The sequence below is a fragment of the Procambarus clarkii genome, chromosome 90 (genome assembly GCF_040958095.1).
Source record: "Procambarus clarkii isolate CNS0578487 chromosome 90, FALCON_Pclarkii_2.0, whole genome shotgun sequence".
Taxonomy (NCBI): Eukaryota; Metazoa; Arthropoda; class Malacostraca; order Decapoda; family Cambaridae; genus Procambarus; species Procambarus clarkii.
The window spans coordinates 14,841,899-14,866,220 of NC_091239.1; the positions used below are offsets into that span (position 1 = coordinate 14,841,899).

At 39.7% G+C, this 24,322-nt stretch overlaps 1 protein-coding gene across 5 annotated transcripts in view; it reads left to right on the forward strand.

Annotated features, from left to right (window-relative positions):
• The window catches only part of LOC123746586 (uncharacterized), a 41,777-nt gene that overhangs the window by 14,277 nt on the left and 3,178 nt on the right, over positions 1-24,322 (forward strand). For all 5 annotated transcript variants that reach the window (XM_045728214.2, XM_069318369.1, XM_069318368.1 and 2 more), the window contains exons 9-15: positions 5,498-5,599; positions 6,534-6,725; positions 11,367-11,563; positions 11,798-11,955; positions 21,299-21,489; positions 23,324-23,405; positions 23,738-23,847. In XM_045728214.2, the coding sequence (XP_045584170.1) occupies positions 5,498-5,599; positions 6,534-6,725; positions 11,367-11,563; positions 11,798-11,955; positions 21,299-21,489; positions 23,324-23,405; positions 23,738-23,847 (1,032 nt within the window). The remainder of the gene's footprint in view (positions 1-5,497; positions 5,600-6,533; positions 6,726-11,366; positions 11,564-11,797; positions 11,956-21,298; positions 21,490-23,323; positions 23,406-23,737; positions 23,848-24,322) is intronic.

Sequence of the window (24,322 nt, forward strand, 5' to 3'; positions counted from 1 at the left end):
ACTCAGTAGGTTACACTGATTAGATGGTGCAGTATGAAATTACTACGAACTGATTATAACAAGCATTTGCAGCATTACTTTTCGGAGAATTGCTTTATTATAGGCTTGAAGTCGATGGTCTTCAGGGTGCCATTTTCCATGCACATGGTTGAAAGCTAGATCAAATAATGCTGCCCCATTGTGCTACGAAGCAGTATTTTTATAAGTTTGTCTTGAAAATGAACATTTTCCTGTACAGTTGGTCACCATCATGTACAAGAACACAGTGCAATTTCAACATTTGGGAATACAGATTTAAAATTGTCCGAAATTATTTTTCTGTACAGTGCAGGGAGAGTCTCGCTCTTTTCATAAAGAGCCATGTTGTGCTCGAGATGCTAACATATATTTAACATTCATTAAAAAGCTCATCATGGGCCTGGTCCATGGTTTAAAGACCTGCCCGAAAAGCTATGCGTGTTAGTGGCTTTACAAAAATGTAAAAACATCAATGTTATGTACTCTCATAAACCCAATGTACCTTCTTGTATATATATATATATATAAATAAATAAATAAATCATAATTAAAGTCTTTGTGATACATATTAGCCAGATGTTCACAATTTTTCTTTAGTGCATCAGAAGCAATGATTTTCAATTCACTGAAGAAAGAAAATAGATTTCCAATATGCGAATAAGCCTCTGCATGTTTTGTCAGTTCAGATTAGTGTCCAAAATAGGGAAGAAAGTTTCAATCTTGAGTTTTTTGGTTTTACTGAGAAGTACCTCTTCTGCTGATCCATCATATCAACTAAGTCGCACACTTTGTTTTCGTTCCCATTTTTTTCCCATCACTGTAATCTGTATCTGGACACATACTCCTGGGTTTGAATTCATATTCACTAAATATATGTGATTTATGTGGTTGAAGTTTCCTGAAGTTTCCTGAAGCTTAGTTTCCTGAAGCTAGGTTTATAGAGCGACTCGAAGATTCGTGGCAACAAGACTGTTCACATCCTTTGGTTGCAGGATCTTATTTTTGTCAATTCTTTCTAGCAGGTCATTCCAAAGAATTGTGAGAGAGTGTTTCCTTTTTTTTTTTCTCGATCCTTCTGCCTCTCGCCTTGTATTTACTTGCTGTTCATTATCAGCTGATAGAGAATCCAGTGCATGTTTTATTTTCTTGAAACCTCCATACAGAGCATGAACAGCATAAAAATGTACTGGCCATCGTGTGTCAGACAGATGCTTGACCACAAAATCTTTTCCTAAAGATGGTGTCAATAAATTCCATTGAGTAGAATCGGCAAAAAATGAATACAGATGCTGAACAAAGTCAAAGAAATGGACAGTCTGTAGACAACATTCTGCTGCTTTTACTCCCACCAAGTTCAGGCTGTGTCCAGCACAGGGGACATAGATGGCAAACTCGTCGAGTTGATGAATCGGTGCTTACAATCCAGCAGACATATTTGGTCCAGACATATTTGAGACATTATTGTATGATTGACCATGGCAATTTGATAGTGGAATTGTGTTCTCATTAAGAAAATCCAAGATAGTGTCAGTCAGATTCTTTGCTACATGAGAAAAGATGGGGATGAACATCAAGACACGTTCCACAGGCTCGCAGCCTTTAAAGTATCGGACAGTCAATGTCAGTTGATCTGTGCGAGAGATGTCTAGAGTGGAATCTACACTTATTGAATAATACTTTGACTTATTTTACTTCAAGAAAGTTCAAAGAACCTGTTGTCCCATTAATTCAATAAATACCTCGCAAATATTTGCAGATAAATATGACGGATTCTTTTCCCAGGATTTCCACACATTTTGAGATGTTCTTCCAAGAAAGGGTCAAATTCACTCGGCAGCTCTAGTATACCTAAATAGTTGCCATTTTTTTGCTGACCTAATAATCTGATTTTCTCTATGAAATTGCAAACCTCTAGAGGCACGAAAGTGAATTACAGAAACCACCTGTCAACACTTCATGCCAATATTCCTGCTCAGGGTGATGTTGCTCAAGTAATAAAGAATCTACACTTCCAGTTTCTTTGTCTTATCAAATATGCTGTCATGCACTTTTGATGTTCTCCATTTTCATGTTCTGCAATAACATTGGGGTTCAATGGCTGGAAGCAATGTAGCAAAGGGAGAATCTTTCTTGGACAACAGGTGACATACAAAGCAGTACAAACAACCTTAGGATGGTAAATAGAGCAGCCATTCACGTTTTACATACTCGCCATTCCACAGTTCACGTCTGAACACATTGTTTGATAAATACCTTGCCTTCATATTCTCTACTCCAGCTGTTTTGACATAAGGCGCCCACTACGAATCCAGTGATCTATTGTGTTAGCATCATTAATGTTCCATAGCCCCTGATCTGTCTCTTGAATTGTAAACTCCTTTACTGTTACAGATTTGGGTATTACCTCTTGTAAAATGTCACCAGCAGCAACAACAGGCAATGATGGTATGTCTGCTGAAACTGGATGATCGGTAGCAGGAATGGATGTAGATGTGGATGCTATATCTGAAGGAACAGAACTTGTGGCTGACATTGCAGGAGTGGATGTTGATGTGGATGCTCTATCTGAAGGAATGGTACGAGTGGCTGTCGTTGCACCTGTGTTGAGCCTCGGTGTTAATTTTAGAAGTTTTCCTATTTTCTCCTCCTTCTGTAGCTCTTCTGTGCTCCACTCAAAGCTTTACTTTTCATTTCTGCTGAAAAGGTTATTCACCTGGAAATATATACAATATATTATATATTTAGTATTTAGTTGTACACCAGGATGTAGGGTTATATAAGTGTGCTTGCAACAAGACCTAAATATTTAAACATTCTACTTCCGTAATGAACATGTCCAATGCTTGTGGGGCCCCTGGGCAAGTGTCCATCGAGCCCATGCAGTAAGATGGCTCTGTTGTCAGGGACAGGAAGCATGTCAGGCCTAGTGAGGTCTCCCTAGGCCTATGATTGATCTTCCACCGGATGCATCCCAGAACACTAGCCAAACTCCTGGGTACCTATTTACTCCTAGGTAAATAGGAGCATCAGTTGACAGGAATTCTCTCAAATGCCTTTGTCTTGCTGAGGAATTGAACCTGGGACTGCTTGATTGTGCTGCAGCACTGCTTCAAATTAAACACACTTCAAACATTTCTACCTTCCGTGTTGAGGGAATGAGAATGAATTTAGGAATATACCCATAACATGCAAAATAATTAGGGAGAACATTGACAAACTAAAAAGACTCAAAAGTCCCAAGTGTGGATGGAATCAATGCAAAGTCTTAAAAGGAACTGGCAGAAGAACTATGCCTACTGCTGAAACTACTTTTCACAAAATCTCTGGACCATGGAGTAGTTCCCCTAGATGGGAAATATGCAAATGTCACTTCTATTTAAAAAAAAAAAAAAAAAAATAAAAAAAAAAAAGAGCAGAAAGAGCTTGTCGGAAAACTATCGGCTGATCAGCGTGACATCGCACATCTGCAAGCATATGGAGAGAATCCTCAGGGAGGTAATCATTCACCATCTTTCAGTGAACAATCTTGTACAATTGGCACAACATAGGTTTGTTACAAATAGAGCCTGCCCTACAAACCTGCTCACATTTTTTGGAAACGGTAACCAGTTACTCGAAGGCCTTCTGTTGGATGTAGTATACATGAATTTTGCTGAAGGCTTTGATTAAGTACCACATAAAAGACTGGTAAGGAAATTACAGGCACATGGAATAAATGGTAGATTAGAATGGATAAAACAATGGTTGAAACAAAGAAAACAAAGGGTCGTGCTAAATGGCAACGAATCTGAATGGAGAAATGTGATAAGTGGGTTGCCACAATGGTCTATTTTGGGGCCTATATTTTTTGTCATCAGTGACATAGATGAGAATATTACAAACATCATCAAATTTGCAGATGACACAGATTTATGGTAAAGTGGGAAATGATGATAATATTGAAGGCTTACAAAGAGATTTACAGGAACTCTACATAGGATCAGAAGACTGGCAAATGCTTTTAATATTGACAAATACAAGACCCTGCATGTGGGGCATAACAACCCATGCCATAACTACCAAATTAATAACATTACATTACAGTAGATTGATGAAGAAAATGACATTGTAGTCAAAATCCACCACTTGCTAAAAGTTGCATAACAGGTGGGAGCAGCAGTCAGAAAAGCTGATCGAACTCTTGGGATACTCAAGCATGCCTTTGACTATAAGGAAAAGAAGGTAATGATTTAAATGTATAAATCTTTGGTGCATCCCCACTTAGATTACTGTATCCAAGCATGTAGACTAGGCATGACAGGGCAGATCTCATTGAAACTTTTAATATGCTGAACAAGTTTGAGAACGTTGATCCGGACAATTTCTTCAAAAACTCGGGTGTAACACAAGCAAGGTTTCAAGCTCAAGTTACAATGTAGAACTGAGAACAGGAGATGCTTTTTCACCCACAGGGTTATAAACCCATGGAACTGCCTACCCACTGAAGCTGTAAATGCCAAAACTGTGTAAAGTTTTAAAATCTACCTGGAAAAGATCAGGGCAAATGGGGGGGGGGGGGGGGTCTTCATATAAAGTTACTGGCTTCCTGTCCTTGTTGAGGCCACTAAGGTTAGTGGCCCTCGGGTAAATCGGGTATTCAGGCTTGTATCAAGATTCCCCCTTCCCCTCCCCAAAGGTTAAACCTTTCCCAGGATGTAACCCTACAACAGTTGACTAACTCTCAAGTACTGTATCTGTTTACTGCCAGGCGAAAGGAATCACCCCTAACCATTTCTATTCGTGGAATTTGAACCTAGGATTCCTGATTGCAAGACGAGAATGAACCCAACTGTTTTACTGAGACCCACAGTGGTAAAACACATGAAGGTAGTAAAGTATACACAGGTGGCAAAGTACAGTATACACTGATTAAATAATAGATGAAATATGCAATAAAATAAAAAAAATCTTTATGGAAGGCAAGGCAAGAAAAAATGAAGACGGTATTGATTGTAGAGAAAGTGTAGTAGCTATAAGTACTGTCTCCACTGAATAAAAACCATTGGTAGAAGAAAAGATGCCTGATCCCTGTATCTAGAATCCCATCCTGATACAGACAGTCTTCAATATTTACTAAAAATTTGTTTAATAATAATAATAATTTAGGAAAAGTACATACATAGTTGCAGAGTTACAGTACTGTACAAACATTGTTTGATTTAAAGATAGAGGTAGTACATAAAATACCTAAAGCCACTAGTACGCTAGTGGCGTACTACTTTTTTTAAATATAAATGTGAAAAATGTTGGACATTTGTAGGTGATGTTATGTATTTTATGAATTATATAACACTCAATCAGGTTATCCAGATTAAACAACTCAATGTTACTATTTTTTCTTTTGTTTCAAGAATTGAAAGGACCCAAATAGTGTGTTTACATCCATAAATTATTACTGTGTTCATATAAAAGAAAGTTGTTGGCATGTTTGTATCCGCAGGAGCTGCTAGTAATCGACCTGGTGAGCCAGGAGAGGAGGGTCCTTGACACGGGCTACTCTGTCCACACACGAGGGGTTGTGTATTCTAACGATGGCACGCAGGTAATTGGTCCACCCATGACCTGGAGTCTACCCGCTCCAGGGTAGTTTTATCCACGACTATCGTTTGACTCTAACATGCCCAGAAATTTATCAAAATATCTGCTGAATAATACTTGCATTGACCTTCATTATTCGCATACAGTATTCAGTATTTCAGAATATACTGTATAGGAGAAAAAACCAAACTGTATTGGAGGGGGTTTTAAACATCCCTTCTAATGTATTGTGCTTTCCTCTGAGGCTAAGGGTCCCCTTCTTCCAGCCAGAGGTGGTGCTCACTTCCATATTTAAAAAAAAAAAAATCAGAATATGAATATGTTTGAGTGTGTGTACTTGCCTAATTGTACTTTCTGAACTGTTCTCAGGAAGTGATAATCAGCTGCTGAAACCTTCATTTTAACTTGATTAACTAGTGAGGTCTTTCAAACCCCTTGTATACTCCACTTTTGTATACTCCAAACCATCTTTTCAGATTTACATTAAATATGTGTATAGAATTTGTCTCCATTTCTTCCTCGGTTTCACTTGTCCTTGTCTCACCCCCCCCCCCTTGTCACCTAGTCTTAGTTTTACTCCTAGTTCTCCGATCCTTGCATCCCCCTCGTCCTAGTCACTACTCTCGTGTGCCCTCTTCCTAGTTTTCCCTGTGTGTCCTCTCATTTTGATCTTGCCCATTGTCCCCTCTTCCTGGTCCCTACATTTGTACCCCTCCCCTCTTCTTGGGTTGCCACATTTTTGCCTTTTTTTTTTTTTTTTTTCTCGGGGTCCCTACGTCTGTCTCAGTGATATGTCAGGTATCTTGATTATTACCTCTATTTTTACCTCATGTCTTACTTTTTAACTTTTATTAAAAAGGAACTTTACTAAAAGTAAAGTTCCCTTTTACGTTATTTCCTCATAAGTATTTTTCTTCATCTTGACACTCTCACTAAAGGTGTATGTTGTGGCTGGAGATGGGAGTCGGGCACCACGGCTGATCCAGGTACATGTGGCCTCCGGGAAGGTAGAGGTAGTAAACGAGGTCCCGGAGTCTCCTGTCCATCCCGGATACATCAGCATCCCGACACACATCCGCTTCCCTACAACATACGATGGTTTTGCTTATGGATATCTTTACCTGCCCAAGGTAAGCAAAGGTAACCTGGTTTCCATTTTTACCCCTCTGTGGGAGTTAAATATATCTATTATTTTCATGTTTTCCATATTTACCGGAATTTACCCGAAGGCCACTAATACTAGTGGCCTTGAGGACAGGAAGACGGCAGCTTGGCAAAGGTTTCCCCGTTTGACCTGATGATCTTTTCCAGTTATATTTCAAAAACATATCAAGTTTTTGAACAAGTTTTTTTAAACATTTCAAGTTCAAGTATTTCAAAACCCAACAGAGTTTTGGCATTTACAGCTTCGGCGGGTAGGCAGTTCCATGGGTTTATAAACCTATTGGTGAAAAAGCATCTCCGGTTCTCAGTCTTACATTGTGGCTTGTTGAGCTTGAAACCATTCCTCCTTGTTCATGTTACATCTGAGCTTCTGAAGAAATTGTCCAGATCAACATCGTCCAAATTGTTCAGTATTTTAAAGGTTTTGATGAGATCTGCCTTGTCATGCCTGGTTCAGTGTTGTTAGCCCAGTTGCTTTCAACCGTTCCTGATACAAGAGATGATGATAATAATAATAATAATAATAATAATAATAATTTATTTAGGAACAGTACATACATAGTTGCAGAGTTACAGTACAAACATTGTTAGATTTAAAGATAGAGGTAGTACATACAGTACCTAAAGCCACTAGTACGCATAGCGTTTCGGGCAAGGTGAGGTGGGGAAAAAAAACCACTTAGACTAACACTTAACAGTAATTGAGCTTAAAGTATAAATTGTGTTGAATGAAAAAAAAACAATAATAAAAGATAAAAAAAAAAGGGGGGAACATGGTAGAAAATAGCCAATATACAAGTTGGTCAACAAACAGCATTTTTTTTTAATAGTAAAACATGGATTGACATTTAGAAGTAAGGTAGGTTACATGGAGTTAATTAGGTAGTACTTGGTTTTCATCTTAAACTGGTTGAGAGAGGTACAATCTTTGACATAATTGTGAAGGTCATTCCACATTCAGGGTCCCTTGATTTGTAGAGTATTCCTAATTTGATTAAGTCTAACTCTTGGAATATCAAATAGGTATTTGTTTCTGGTGTGGTGCCCATGAGTTCTGTTACAACCTTCTAGGAAGCATTGAAGGTCAGGATTGACATTACAATTCAGAGTTTTAAATATATAGAGTACACAAGAGAGGATGTGCAGTGACTTAATATCTAACATATTCAGAGATTTGAGTAAGGGTACCGAGTACTGTCTGGGGCCAGAGTTAGATATTGTTCTAATAGCAGCTTTGTGTTGGGTAATTAGAGGACATAAATGATTTTGGGTAATAGAACCCCAAGCACAAATACCATAGTTGAGATATGGATAGACGAGAGAGTAATAGAGCGTTACCAGGGCAAGGCGAGGAACATAATATCTGATCTTAGAAAGAATGCCAACCGTTTTAGAAACTTTTTTTGCTATATTTAGAATGTGTCCCTGGAAATTCAGCTTGTTATCGATGAGGACACCAAGGAATTTACCATCAACTTTACTACTGATTTGTATATTGTTTATTCTTAAATTAATTTCATTTGAGGATTTATTACCAAACAAAATATAGAAAGTTTTGTCAATGTTAAGGGTGAGTTTATCAGCAGTTAGCCAAAGATGGACTTTATTTAGTTCAGTATTCACAGTGACATTTAGAGCAAGAGGGTCATGACTAGAGAAGATGAAAGTTGTCATCAGCAAATAAGATTGGTTTGAGGTGTTGAGAGGCATTTGGAAGGTCATTAATGTAGATGAGAAAGAGGAGAGGGCCAAGTATGCTGCCCTGTGGAACACCGATGTTTATAGGTAGTGTCGGAGAAATGGAATTATTCACAGAAACATACTGGAGCCTGTCAGTAAAGTAGGACTGAAGGTATTGCAGGGAGTGACCTCTGACTCCATAATGATGTAATTTAAGAAGGTTTTGGTGGTTGACAGTATCAAAAGCCTTACGTAGATCCACAAATATCCCAACTGGGAATTCATTTTTATTAAGAGCTGCATGTATCAAGTTAATCATACTAATAAGTGCATCATTAGTGCTTTTTTTGGGTCTGAAGCCATATTGACAAGAGTTTAGTATATTGCGTTTGGCTAGATAAGAGTAAAGCTGGTTGTAGATGAGTTTTTCAAATATTTTTGACAAGTTTGGCAGAATTGATATAGGTCTGAAGTTGTTGACATCAGTGAGATCACCACGTTTATGGACTGGGGTTACTCTCGCTTATTTTAGAATATCTGGAAAAGTTTGGAGTTCAAGTGACATGTTGTAGAGCAATGCAATGGCAGGGGCTAAAGATCTGAAGGCTTTTTTGTAGATTAGAGTTAGTATCTCCGCAAGGGCACTAGACTTGGTCTCAAGGGAAAGGATTACCTCATTTACATCAGTGGAATTAGCGGGCATTAGGTACAGAGACTGTGGGTAGTTACCTGTAAGATAGTCCTGAACATTAGTACTGGAAGATGGAATATCATTAGCAAGGGATAACCCAATGGATGAGAAGAACCTATTGAATTCAATAGCAGTATCAGTGGCTGAAAGCAGACCATCGTTATTGGACAGGATTATTGGTTTGTTATTTAAAATCTTTTTTGATCCCAATATTTGTGAAATTGTGCTCCATGTTTTCTTGATGTTGCCCTTTGTTTGAGTAAATTTATCTTCGTAGTATTTAATTTTGGCTCTTCTAATTATTTTAGATAGTAATGATGAGTAATTCTTTGAAAGTTCTTTGGAGATGATACCTAACCTATACTTCTCAAGTTCATGTTTTTTTTTTTTATTCGTCCCCATGTTTCACCGTTGCCAATGATGTCGGGATTCTTGGCCTCAGCGTATGCACACAACACATCTAATTTATTCACCAGTCTTCTGGCATTTGTATAGAAGTAATCAAAATTTCTTATGTTGTTCCTATTGAGCTGAGATATAGCTCCTGGATTCTGTACATTCTGTTCATTGTCACTCCGGTTTTGTGCCTGTTTGTCTTCCGAGATATATGGGGTTAGATCTACCTGGCTGAATGGAGGACATAGTCCTCCATCAATTAAATATAATGGGAGTAATGGATATATTGTAGCAGATATGTTGTAGAATATATTGTAATGCCAAGAAATTATTGGACTTTACCAGGTGGAATTTTGCTTGTAAGGGTTTGATAAGATCTTGCAGAAAATTAAGAGTCAAGTGTTTATGAAGGGAAAACGAGGGCAAATGTGAGGTGGGGGTTAGGTCGGGTGAGATGAGGACAAATTGAGAGATGTTGTATTGCAATTAATATTTCTGAAGTGTTAATTTAGCAAGAGAGGTAAAAAGAATCGGCTTGAGAATGGTCCAGGACGGACCAAAACGTTGTCGTCCCTTCACTTTCTAGTGTGTGGTCTGGTCAACAATCAAAGTAAAAAGAACTTCTTTTGCTATTGTGTTCGGTGGTGATGCAGTGTTTGATAGTCAGACTGTTGTCCTAATGTTTTCTTGATGGATGAGTTCAGGGATCCTTAAGTTCATGAGGCAGTGTTCTGGGTAGGGTCACTCGGGGAACTTCAGTGCCCTTGAGAAAATTAAGTGCCCCCCTAAGTCATTGCTACTCTAACTCATTCTAAGCAAAATAAAGAAATAAAATGTTGTTTTATATATAATGTGCATGAGATATGTGGCATCACCATGAGGTCAAAATGGTTATTCAGGTACAGGTGTTAGATCCTATTGGTTGTTTGGGTGTGAATGGGACATAGTGGTAAAGCACTTGCATGGCACCTTGCGAGCGCTTTGGCCTGGGTTCATACCCTGGCCAGGGTGGATTGACCGGGCACCAGTCCTTAACTGTAGTTTCTGTTCACCCAGCAGTGAATGGGTACCTGGTTCTTAAACGGTTTGGTGGGCTGTATTTCAGGGAAAATTAGGATTAAGGACCTATCCAAAATGTTACGTGTGCTAGTGGTTTTACAAGAATGTAAGAACTCTTTGTGTGTGTGTAATTACCTAAGTGTAATTACCTAAGTGTAGTTACAGGATGAGAGCTACGCTCGTGGTGTCCCGTCTTCCCAGCACTCTTTGTCATATAACGCTTTGAAACTACTGACGGTCTTGGCCTCCACCACCTTCTCACTTAACTTGTTCCAACCGTCTACCACTCTATTTGCGAAGGTGAATTTTCTTATATTTCTTCGGCATCTGTGTTTAGCTAGTTTAAATCTATGACCTCTTGTTCTTGAAGTTGTGTGTGTGTGTGTGTGTGTGTGTGTGTGTTATTTTTTTTATATATATATATATATTAATATATATATATAATATATAAATAAAATAAAATTCAAAATATGATGGCCATACTGATAATAATAAATCCTTGCATCTCGGCTGATAATTTGAAGTATGTACCCTCTGCTGTGGTGACGTAATAGTTGTCCTTGGGAATGTGCTTAAGAATAGCCAGCCATCCAAGAGCATGAGCTCCATAGCTAGCTGTCCCTAAAACATGAGCCAGAGAATAACTAGCTGCCCCTAATCATAAGATTGCCTGTTACCTAAGTTGGGTAAATTTCATTTCACCTGATTCCACTCTTTACTTGGCAATTGCTGTCTCCAACAGTGAGAATTGGTATATTAACTCCTATTTAACCTTCAACAGAACAAGGACTTCAGTGCCCCTGAAGGTACCAAGCCACCCTTACTTGTGAGGGTCCACGGAGGCCCTACAGGTGCTGTCACCTCTGTACTGAACTTCGCCTACCAGTTCTTCACCTCTAGGGGGTTTGCCCTCCTCGACGTCAACTACCGAGGGAGTACCGGTTATGGGACATCCTACCGTAACGAGCTCAATGGGAAGTAGGTGACTGAATGCAATGTAGACATTTACTTAGGGCAGCAATCAAAGCAATTTGAATTGAGATTTAATAAAAACTGATTAAAAATTTCAGGACTGATATAATTTGTATTGCCCATCAGGTGAGAAATCTATACAACATTGGTACAGTACTGCCCATCGGGTGAGAAATCTTTACAACTATGGTACTGCCCATTAGATGGGGGTATATATACTACATGGGTACTGCCCTTCAGGTGGGGGATACTGGATGTAGACGACGTGCTGGCTGGTGCAAACTACCTGATGAAGGAGAATTTAGTGGACCCCAACAAGATGTGTGTTGATGGAGGCTCAGCCGGGGGGTTCACCACTCTGCTGGTGCTCATGGCTCATGATTCACCTTTTACAGCAGGTGAGAGGCAGCCCTAGCAAAGGCTGAAGACCATTGAGAGACAAGTCTGGGTAGTACTGTACTTCTGGTCGAGGTAGTTTTGAGGTCGTGTGCCTGGGGAGTCCAGGGGTGCGGGTTCAATCCCCATGTATAGCCTCGATATTTTCTCATATACTGTACATGTCTTGGTCTTGTGCTATAATGTGAGGACATTACAAGTAAGCAACACTGCTGTAAACTTATTGACTTTCTCTGAGGCTTGGTGCCTTCTTTTAATAATTACAGTCACCCATCTAGACCTTACTCCTCTAAACCTTACTGATCTATTCATGGTAGGTTCTATATAAATCCTATTAAATTCAGACTTCTCTGTCCTATTTTTAGAGTTATTCAGTTCATCTCGGTAATGTTAGCCGGTAATTTCACTAATCTATATCCCTATTATAAAGCCAGTATTTACCTTTGTCCCAAATAATTAACATACAATATATAGGGATATATAAGTATTGGTTTAACAATAGGGTTGTAAGCAACTTAAATTATACTCCCCGCGCCTCCCTGGCACTAAGACCCATGCTCGCTTGCACTCTCCACTCTAAGCTGTATTACAGACCTCCACCTACAGGCAGCTAAGTACATGGAGTCAAGCATGTCTCGACTCCATGCTTGAGTTGCCTGAAAGTCCACATGACCCAGCACATGCCGAAAGTCCAATGTGCATGACCTAAAAGATATTGACGGGTATAACCATGTCTGTATCTCCCCAGACTACACAGTTGAATAGCAAAAAATGACAGAGTACTAAGAGGAAAGCTAAAGGAGTTAAGGAACTTGGAAGCATACAAAGATTCAAAGCTAGTGATCAGGAGAAGACGGGGTCATCAAAATAGTAGATGGAGGTGAGGATGTAGTTCTCCACCCAGCCAGGCAGAACTAACCCTATATATCTCGGAAGATGAACAGGCACAAAACTGACGAACAAACAATGACAACAAACAGCATAATAATGTACAGAATCTAAGAGCTATCACTCAGCCCAATAAGAACAACACAAGAAATTTAAAGTGCTTCTACAATAATGCCAGATGCCTGGTGAATATATTTAAAGCACTGTGTGCATATGGTGATGCCAACACTCGAGACATCATTAGCATAAGTGAAACGTAGGTATGAGAGGACATTATTGAAGGGGAATTCCTCCTCCCAGGGTATCATCCACCGTTTAGCAAGAACAGAACATCAAGAGCAGGTGGTGTACTGCCTTATGTGAAAGAAGACCCGATTGCAACCTCCAATGAGGAACTGAACACCATGGGCTCCTCATTCTGTATGGTGCAATATACTATGCTCTTGTAGCAATTTCTTCTTGTTTGCCAACATGGTAACATACTGACAGTGGGAGTATGCTACAGGGCTGACACAGCAACACCAGAGGAAGTTACTGATCTGCATAATGTGATCAATGTGGCATTATAAACCCAAACTTATAATGGGCAATTTTAACCATGAGACAATTGATTGGGTAAATCTAACATCACAAGCAGGAGGAGATAAATTTCTAGCCCCTGGTGCAGGACTCATTTCTCACACATGTGGTAGAGCCCACTCAAGGTAACATTTTGGACCTTGTGCTACATCAGAAGAGGGCATGAGCGATCAAATTCTAGTAGAGGAAAAGCTCACTCCATAGTGATGACAATATTGTTAGATGGCATATAATTACAGAAACTCTTGTAAAGTTCCAGGATGATGACCTTTTAGATTACCATCGAGGAAACTATCAAGGAATGAGAGAGGCATTGCAAAGCACCTCGTAGAGGGAGCTCATAGGTGATCATGGCATGGAAACATCATGGGAAAATGTCAAAAACGTCATTACTGAACTCGTACAAACATATGTGCCAAAAAGGAGAAAGAAAAGAAAGGGAACAAGATGGATGACACAAGTAGTAAAAAAACGCTAATAACTAAACGGAACCTCTGGAGACGGTATAAATCAACAATAAACATTGTGGATTGAGATATATAAAAGGGCATTAAATTTAGCTACCCAGGAAATCAGATTAGCCAAAAGAAACTACAAAAGAAAACTTGCCCAAAACATATAGGAAGATCCAAAATTATTCTATGCATATATGCATAGGGCGCCGAGCGGACAGCACACTGGACTTGTGATCCTGTGGTCCTGGGTACGATCCAGGGTGCCGGCAAGAAACAATAGGTATGCAGAGAAACAGGGCAGTTTCTTTCACCCTATGCCCCTGTTACCTAGCAGTAAAATAGATACCTGGGTGTTAGTCAGCTGTCACGGGCTGTGTCTTGGGGAGTGGAGGCCTGGTCGAGGACCGGGCCGCGGGGACATTAAAGCCCCGAAATCATCGCAAGATAACCTCAAGATCTCAAGATGGCAAAACCAAAACAAAGCTCTCTGTATAACCTCCTAAAAGATAAGACTAACCAAGTTATATTGGATGATAGAAGGGGCAACAAACACTGAATGAATACTTTACATCAGTGTTCACACTAGAAAGATTGAGCGACATTACGTCGCCCACAAATGTTTGAAGGAGGTGGAGAATGAATGAAGGGATATACCCAATACATGTGAAACAATCAGGAAGAGTATTGCCAAACTAAGACTCAAAAGCCCCAGGTGTGGATGGATTGGGTGGAGTATACCTGGTCCAAGGGATAGTTCCCCTTAGATTGTAAATATCCAAATGTTTCTCCCATATTCAAAAAGGCAGAAAGAGCTTAGCAGAAAACTACCGTCCTAGAGATTGCACATCTGCAAGCTCATGGAGAGGATCCTCAGGGAGGAAATCATACAACATCTCGCAAGAGAACAATCTTGTAAAAATCAATGCAACATGGGTTTGTTAAAAATACATCCTGCCTCACTAATTTGCTCACATTTCTAAAAACGGTAACCGGCTCTTCAGACAGAGGACTTCAGGCTGTATGTAGCTTACATGGACTTTGCTAAAGCAATGGTACCACATGAGACTGGCAAGGAAATTACAGGCACATGGAATAAATGGGAGAATACTGGAATGGATAAAACAATGGTTAAAACATAGAAAACAAAGGGTTGTGTTAAATGGGAATGAATTTGACTGGGGGAAATGTGGTAAGTGGGGTACCACAGGGGTCCATTTTTGGGCCAACCTTTTTTGTCATATACTGTACATCAATGGTATGGATGAGAATATCACGAATCATGTCATCAAATTTGCAGATGACACTAAGATCTATGGTAAAGTGGGAAGTGAAAGTGATATTGAGACCTTTCAGAGAGATCTGCATGAACTCCACAAATGGTCAGATGACTGGCAAATACTTTTTAATGTTGATAAATGCAAGACCTTGCATGTGGGGCATAATAATCCACGTCACAACTACCATATTGACAACACTATCTTACAGCAGATAGATGAAGAAAAGGACCCCAGAATCAGAATCCCTCATTTACTGAAAGTTGCACAGCAAGTGGGAGCAGCAGTTAACAAAATGAACCAAACTTTGGGAATAATCAAGCATACCTTTATCTTCAAGAAAAAGAAAGTAGCTGTTCAATTGTACAAGTTTCTGATGCGCTCCCACCTGGATTATTGCATCCAGGCATGGAGACCTCATCTTCAGAAACACACAGCTGCTCTGGAGAAGGTACAACACCGGGCAACACAAAAATCATCCCAGAGCTTTGTCATCTCTTGTATCAGGAACGGTTGAGGGCCACAGGGCTAACAACACTACAGACCAGACATGACAGGGCAGATCTCATTGAAACTTTTAAAATACTGAACGTGTTGGAGGATGTTGATCCCAACAATTTCTTCTAAAGGTCAGATGTAACACGAATGAGGAGCAACGGGTTCAAGCTCAACAAGCCACAATGTAGAACAAAAAACAGGAGATGCTTTTTCACCCATAAGGTTATAAACTCGTGGAACCACCTTCCCGCCAATGCTGTAATCGCCAAACCTCTGCTGGGTTTTAAAATACAGATAGAAAAGTTCAAGAGGCCAAATAGGGTAACCTTTGACAAGCCGCCAGCTTCCTGTCAATGTCGAGGCCACTAGTATTTGTGTTCCTCAGGTAAAAACTCGGGTAACTGTCTTAACACATCGACAGTAACCAACCCAATCAACTCATTTTATCGCAAACAAAATTCATAACAAACTTTTCCTACTGTGAGTACCAGTGCCTGCTGCCTGCCTCCGTGCTGCCTGACGCAAGTTTCTGCTACAACATATTCCCCATACCATACTCGACCGACCATGTCTCTCAAAAGCAAGTTTGTACAGGAAAAAAGAACCACAAATCTCTAAGCAAGGCACTCATCCAGAATAACACCGACGGCTATCATTTCTCGCCCTCTGGGGTCTGTGGCAGCACTGCTCTCCCCTCTATTCCATCACTGAGTCAGGGGATTGTTTCCTCTCAATCATCTGCAAATTCCTCGCTAACTTCCCACTTCACTCACTTCAAGTGTGCTGCTGGTCCCTCACCGAAATTCCATAACTGGAATGAGGATCAGTGGTTCAGAGAGCTGTCTATTCATTGAGGCTCAAATTACGATCAATCAGGGCCTTCCCGCCAAACACACACCGAAACTACGACGTTGGTACAACGTTCGAACAAGTTTTAACGCCTCCTAACCAGTTATAACAACCAATATAGCAAGTTGGAACAACGTTCTAATTCGTCATAAACACGTTAAGGCAAGATGTAACCACTTTATTACAAGTTGTAACAAGCGGAAAATAGAGACGGTTTCGGTTTGTGTTTCCAGGGTTAAAAGTGAGGATCAAGCTAACCGCACGAACCTGCATCAACAGCAACAAGAAATAACCCTTCTCTGTGAGGATATTAGAGCCTGTCACACTAACCAACAAAAATTCCAGCATGACATAAACCATCTCCATGAGGAAAATACACGTCTGAAAACCAATGAATCTGTCAAAAAACAAGAGGAAGCTCTTGACAAAATGAGTGCATGTATCAGTACTATAACTGCTCAACAATTTATCTCTCAGGATGAACAAGACCAGCAAAAGATGCTGGACTCTGTTATTGTGTCATCTTCAGTCATTCCTGTGGAAAGTGAGGGCGAGAAGTCCATTGACATTATACATGCTTTCATAAAAGACCAACTGCTTTGTGAGGTCAACAAAACAAACATAATTGCTGCTTACAGGTAGGCAAAAAGAATCCAGCAGGACATAACCAAAGAAAAATTTGCCTCAAACCAGTTAGAGGCAAATTTTGCCTCTAGCTAGAAGCAAACCAGCTTTTTGCTGGTTTGCCTCTAAATTTTGCTAGAGGCAAACCAGTTACCCATTCCCTAAAATCTGATCTTGTCCAGGCAGCAGTATCCTATAAAAAGGAGGTTTACATCAACGAGTGCTTGACCAGGAAAAGGCAGGGACGCCTTTATTGTCTGCGACATGTCCAGAAACAAAACCAAGGTGTGATCCATCAGTGCTTTGTTAAAGATGGCATGATAAAAGTGAGGAAATCTCCTACAGGAAATTTTTTTATAATATCAAATGAGGATAACCTCAATAAATTCCTCTCCCATTGTGCTTTATCTGACCTGACTAATCCTATCATTGCCTCATCTTAATTAACCCCCCTTGTCACCAAGTGCAGGCTATAATATAATATAAATTGAGTCCAAGTACAGTCAAAAGCTCTGTACCTCAAGGTACAGTCCTTGCATCACTACTTTTCCTTGTTCTCATATCAGATATAGACAAAAATACAAGTCACAGCTTCATATCATCCTATGCAGATGACACAAAAATCAGCATGAAAATTACCTCTGCTGAAGACATTGAAAAGCTTCAAGCAGGTATTAATAAAGTTTTCAACTGGGCAACAGAAAATAACATGCTTAACACTGATAAATTCCAGGTACTCAGGTATGGTAAAAATGAGGACCTTAAACATAATACATGGTACAAAACACAATCGGATCTGCCCATAGTAGGAAAGCAGCATGGAAACGATTTGGAAAATAATGATGTCTGACGACCTAACGTTTAGGGAGCATAACCAAGCAAATATTGCGTCAGCCAGAAAAATTATAGAATGGATTACGAGAACTTTTTAATTGGGATCCCATCACAAGGGTTGTACTATAAAAATCACTTGTACTGTTCCATCTTGAGTACTGCTCAGTACTCACTTCCCTTTTTCAAAGTGGGAGACACTGCTGAAATGGAGGGAATACAGTCCATGTACAGCATACATGGACTCGATAAAGCACCTAAATTATTGGGATCATTTCAAAGCTCTCTAAATGTACTCGCTAGAAAAGAGATGAGAGAGATATCAAATAATGTTACACGTGGAAAATATTGGAGGGCCAAGTCCTAAATGTACACGGTAAAATAACAACATACTGGAGTGAACGATATGGAAGAAAATGCAGAATAGAACCAGCGAAGAGCAGGGGTGCCATAGGCACAATCGGAGAACACTGTATAAACATCAGAGGTCCACGGTTGTTCAACGTCCTCCCAGCAAGTGTAAGAAATATTTCCAAAACAACCGTGGACATCAAGAGAAAACTAGATAAGTTTCTCCAAGGAGTGCCAGACCAACCAGGCTGTGATGGATATGTGGGCCTGCAGCATGCTCCAAGCAACAGCCTATTGGACCAAGCTCTCACAAGTCAAGCCTGGCCTCAGGCTGGGTTTGGAGAGTAGGACAACTCCCAGAACCCCATCAAGCAGGTAAACAGTTTCATTGTTGCCTGTGTCCTCTAGTGTAAACTATTACTTTCAGTGTACCTGAGTGTACCTCAAAAGTAATCTACCTCATTTTTTCTAGAGTAACTTTAGTAATTTTAGTAAGTTTTGTGTTCCAAACATAGTCATTCTTCATTGAATTATTATTTTTACTTATCTATTTTTCTGTGGGGAGCCCTTTCAGCTCCCTTGAGCTATCGGGCTAATGTGGGAGTCATTAGACCAGGGCATTAGTCTGTGGAGTTCAGCCTACCAGGGACCACGAGCCAGAACCTGGACCCTCTAAGAGAGATTTCAGGGAGCAATGGCCCTGGTAAACCCTTCTGTTGTTGGGGGGTTTTCCCTATCTGCCATCAACCAGCATTAGGCACCCAGAAAGGTAGGCATAACAAAACAAGCCCCACATGATAAGAAAATTGCAACCGAAAACTGAAAGAGGCAGAACTCTCCAATCCCAAGCAAACTTCACATCTTGTTAGTCCATCTTTAGTTAACTATTAATAAACTTACCCTTTACATTGACAAAACCTTCTATATTTTGTTTGGTAATAAATCCTCAGATCAAATTTATCTAAGAATAAACAATATCCAAATTAGTACCAAAGTAGATGGTCAATTCCTTGCATTCTCATCGATAACAAGCTTAATTTCCAGGGCTACATTCAACATGTAGCAAAGAAAGTTTCTAAAACTGTTGGCATTCATTCTAAGATCAGATATTATGTACCTCGCCCTACCCTTGTAACGCTCTATTACTCTCTCATCTATCCTTATTTCAATTATGGTATTTGTGCTTGGGGTTCTACTGCCCAAAATCATCTACATTCTCTAATTACCCAACACAAATCTGCTATTACAATAATAACAAACTCTGGCCCCAGACAGCACTCGGCCCTCCTACCTAAATCTTTGAATATGTTAGATATTAGGTCACTGCACATCCTCTCAAGTTTTCTCTATATATATACAGTATATAAAACTCTGATCTGTAATGCCAATCCTGACCTTAAATGCTTCCTAGAATGTTATAACAGAACCCATAGACACCAAACTAGAGAGACATACTTGATATTCCAAGAGTGCGACTTAACTAAACTAGAAATCCCCAGCAAATCAAGGGACCCAGAATGTGAAATGACCTTCCCAATCATGTCAAAGGCTGTATTCACCTAGTTTCACCTAGTTTTGCTTGCGGTGGTTGAGCTTTGCTCTTTCGGCCTGCCTCTCGACTGTCAATCAACTGTTTACTATTTTTTTTTCCTCCACGCCACACACACACACACCCTGGAAGTGGCCCGTGACAGCTGACTAACTCCAAGGTACCTATTTACTGCTAGGTAACAGGGGCATTCAGGGTGAAAGAAACTTTGCCCATTTGTTTCTGCCTGGTGCGGGAATCGAACCCGCGCCACAGAATTAAGTCCTGCGCGCTATCCACCAGGCTACCAGGTCCCCTCTGTATCCCTCTCAACCAGTTTAAGAGAGAAATGAAGTACTGTACTACCTAATAAGCTCCATGTGACCTACCTTGCCTCCTAAATGTCAACCTATCTTGCTATTTTCCAACATAATTAATTATTGACCAACTTGTTTAACTGCTGCTGTCTGCCATGTATTATCTCAAATAAAATTCTAATCTGCTGTTTATTTAGTTAAAATTACTTCTGCTGTTCTGTTGCATTTTCTACTGTTCTATCCATCATGTAATTATCACCATTCTTTTTTTTTTTAATTTAATTTATGCTTTTGATCTCAATTGGTATTAAGTTTTAGTCTAGGTTTATTTTTTCACACCTTGTCTGAAACGTTGTGGCTTCATGCATTGCATGTACGTACCAGCTTTGTCTATTAATCCGATATTATGTTTGTAACTCGTTTTCAATGTGTGTACCTTTACCTGAATAAATATCTTATCTTAAATTAACAGCTAGCATTATTGAGGCTAGCAATTTAATAAATTTCAAAATAGGACAGACACTGAAAATTATAGGGATCAAAATACAGTGTCATGAATTGGGTTAGTAGGCCTACTGCAGTGTTTTATACTTGTAATGTTCTTATGTTCTGTTTTTAAGGTCACCCCCATCTTGGGGGTGATTTCTTTGGAAGAATGGATTAAGTTGTTCTCATCTTCAAGATTGTACATGGCCATGTAGGTAGCCATCATCACCGTTTCTGCCAGTTCTGAGGTGACCACCGTGTTCCATTCACCTAGGGCCAGATTCATGAAGCAGTTACGCAAGCACTTACGAACCTATATATCTTTTCTCAATTTTGGCGGCTTTGTTTACAATTATTAAACAGTTAATGAGCTCTAAAGCACCAGGAGGCATGTTGTTATAACAATATCAACAGTTGATTGTGAAGTTTTCATGCTTGTAAACTGTTTAATAAATGTAACCAAGGCCATCAAATATTGAAGGAAGATATACACGTCTGTAAGGACTCCCATAACTGCTTTGTGAATCTAGCCCCTGGGCTTTAGGAGACTCGAACCGTAGACCCCATGTGTGTGTGAGGCCGAAGTTCGATTTCACTTAACCACGGTGTGTCACCCTTTCCATCACCCTCGCACTTCTTGCCTTCATCACTTTTCCTTTCTTCAGGAGCCAGCTTCTATGGAGTTTCCGACTTGGAAATGTTGGCAATGGACACGCACAAGTTTGAGAGCAGGTACCTGGACACACTGATAGGAAACTTGGACACGTGCAAGCATCTCTATGATGCTAGGTCACCCATGAAGAATGCAGAGAAGCTTGGTAGACCAGTGATATTCTTCCAAGGATCAGAAGATAAGGTTAGATTTTTGTGTATATATATATATACATATATAGCTATGTATTTACATTTGGTGTATATCTTAATGTAGTTTATATAAAAAAAACTTGCCACTATTAAGAGGTCTGCCTGAAATTTATTTAAATGTCTTAATGGTGTAATAATTCCAGTCTTCAAAATTATCAGTCAAATGAGTCAAAAAAGAATAAATCTATGATTCATCAGCTGTATATTCCAAAGAATAGCACAAAGAACATTATGTACAAAGAACATAAGTGTTGTGGGGGACAGGTGTTACACAAACTAATGAAGGCACTATTACGCACAGCGTTTTGGGCATAACTTTAACTTTAAATTTTTTCCAAATTATTTTAAGGTGTGAAGGGGTAAACACTTATATTAATACTAAAAAAGAGAAGAAAGCTAACAAAAATTGAGAAAGTTCAACAAAATTGAACTAATGTAAATCCCTACTGCATCCTAACTGCAATACTGTATTCAGGGAGGGAGCTTAGACCCAAAGATATTTCAGCCCATCTGCCTGTTTTAGTAGTACTGTACTTGTAATAGTGATGAGGACCATAGTTTATATACTGACATCCAATTAAATTAGAAAGTAAGAATTGGTGCTATTGAGTTGGACAAACTAGAAAACTATTTTCTACCTATGTTGCAAGGGCCTGAGCAGCAGTTGAGTGGACAGTGCCTCAGATTCGTTGTCCTGAGGTTCCGGGTTCGATCCCCAGTGGAGGCAGAAACAAGTGGGCAGAGTTTCTTTCACCCTGATGCCCCTGTTCATCTAGCATTAAAATAGGGACCTGGGAGTTACAGCTGCTTCCTGGGGGTGTGTAACAAAAAGGAGGCCTGGTCGAGGACCAGGTCGTGAGGACGCTAAGCCCCGAAATCATCTCGAGATAACCTCAAGATCACCCAAAGACAAACTACCCTAACCTAACCTTCCTAGGCTTAATGCATGATATCCGAGGCCTAATATAATACATTGTGTGCTATACTAGGCCTAGCAATATTTAAGTTTGTGTTTTAGTTTAATTCTTCTGCCTATAAAGTGAATTATACTACAAAGTTCTATCTAATTGCTTAGAACGGCAATCTTTATACTATGGTGCACAGTTACAAAAACTACTATCTAAACAGGAGAATGAGTTGGTGTATTTAGGGTGCCAAGATGGGGGTGAATATCAGCCGTGATCATGGGAACGCATGGACCTGAATGTGTAGACCAGGGTCAAGGGATCTTTTGAACCACTGAAGCACTATCTTCCTGCTCACCATTTAAGGTACCAGCCATAAGTGTTTCTGCTCGTTTACTTGATGGGTGGAGATACATATGGTGAAGGCTCTTATTTGGGATTGTAAAGAATACACTTGGATTCCTTTTCGATATCTTTATTAGGTGGGTAACACAATATGACCTGCACAACCAAGGTCCTACCTTGCTCTTGCCTGGCTATACGCTGCTGGCACCTACTTGGGCAGGCACCCACATGGCTCTATGGGTAATGACGTCAAGAGGCCTAGTGCCTCCTGATTGGCTAGTGCTACAATTTGAAGGCTGACACAAAGGAAATTGTATAAAATTGTAATTATTCCTCAGAATTGCTAAAGGGCATGTACGAATTTAATATCTAACAAAGTATAATTTAGTCGGATGTATTGCCATCCATGGAACGTCAAAAAGGGTACGTACTTTTGAATCCACACGAGAAGCAATTCAATGCATGTTTTAATCACCTGTAGGTTTCCATGTTTTGCATTTCCCAAACATTCCCTGCAAGATTGAATTCTGTAATGTATCAACACCTTAGATTTTCATCACATACATCTCTTTCCAGATCGTTATACCGAGCCATTCCAAAGACATGTACGAGATCGTGAAGAGCAAGGGCCTTCCAACTGCTTACGTCCTTTATCAAGGCGAGTCGCACAAGTTTTCAATAGCGGTAATATTTATATTGTAGCTGGCATTGTATCTTCTTTATATTTTTTGTAATTAAAATGAGGCCTACTGTGTAGTTAATATAATGTCACTTTCAACAAGCCTACTATAGCTTATTAGTACTCTATTTGGATTTTTTTTTAATACTTGCAGGTAATGCCCACACCTCTTATCATTTTCAACTATAATAAATATTTCTTTGTGAAGATCCAACACATTGAATAATATAGAATGTACTGTACTGTAGAGGAGGCAATTTTCTTCATATGGACACCAAAAATGAAAGGCTTCCATTTTTTGTCTTAAGCAGGCGAGGCTCATGGATTTATCAAAACGGAAAACATAAAGTCTTCTCTGGAGGACGAGCTGTATTTCTTCTCTAAAGTCTTCAACTTCACGTTATCTGATGTTACATCTAAGGTGAGTGTACAGATCTCTACTCTAATGCTAACTGGCTGTGTTATTGTACTCACCTAGTTGTGCTTGCAGGGGTTGAGCTCTGGCTCTTTTTGGCCCACCTCTCAACTGTCAATTTTTTTTTTCTCTTTTTCGCCCCCCCCCCCCTTACAAGCTTGATCTGTCACAAGTGCCGCTAGTGTACAGGTATTTTCAAATGCGTAAACTATGTTGTTGTGCATACAAATTCATGGCCCCAGTGTTCTATTGGAGCTCCTGTGCACCCTGGTAGTGTTAGGAAGCCGTATACAGTAATTGCAGTGTTAAGATTAGGGTATCTCATGTGATCAAGCATCATCCGTGGAGCAAGTACAAATCACTCTGTTCAATAACTTTGGGTACAATGCTTCATAGCTTAGAGAGACCTCCCCAAACCATGTCTGTAGGATAAAGTGTAATAAATTAGTGTACATGTAATTTACACATGGTTGTAGCCATG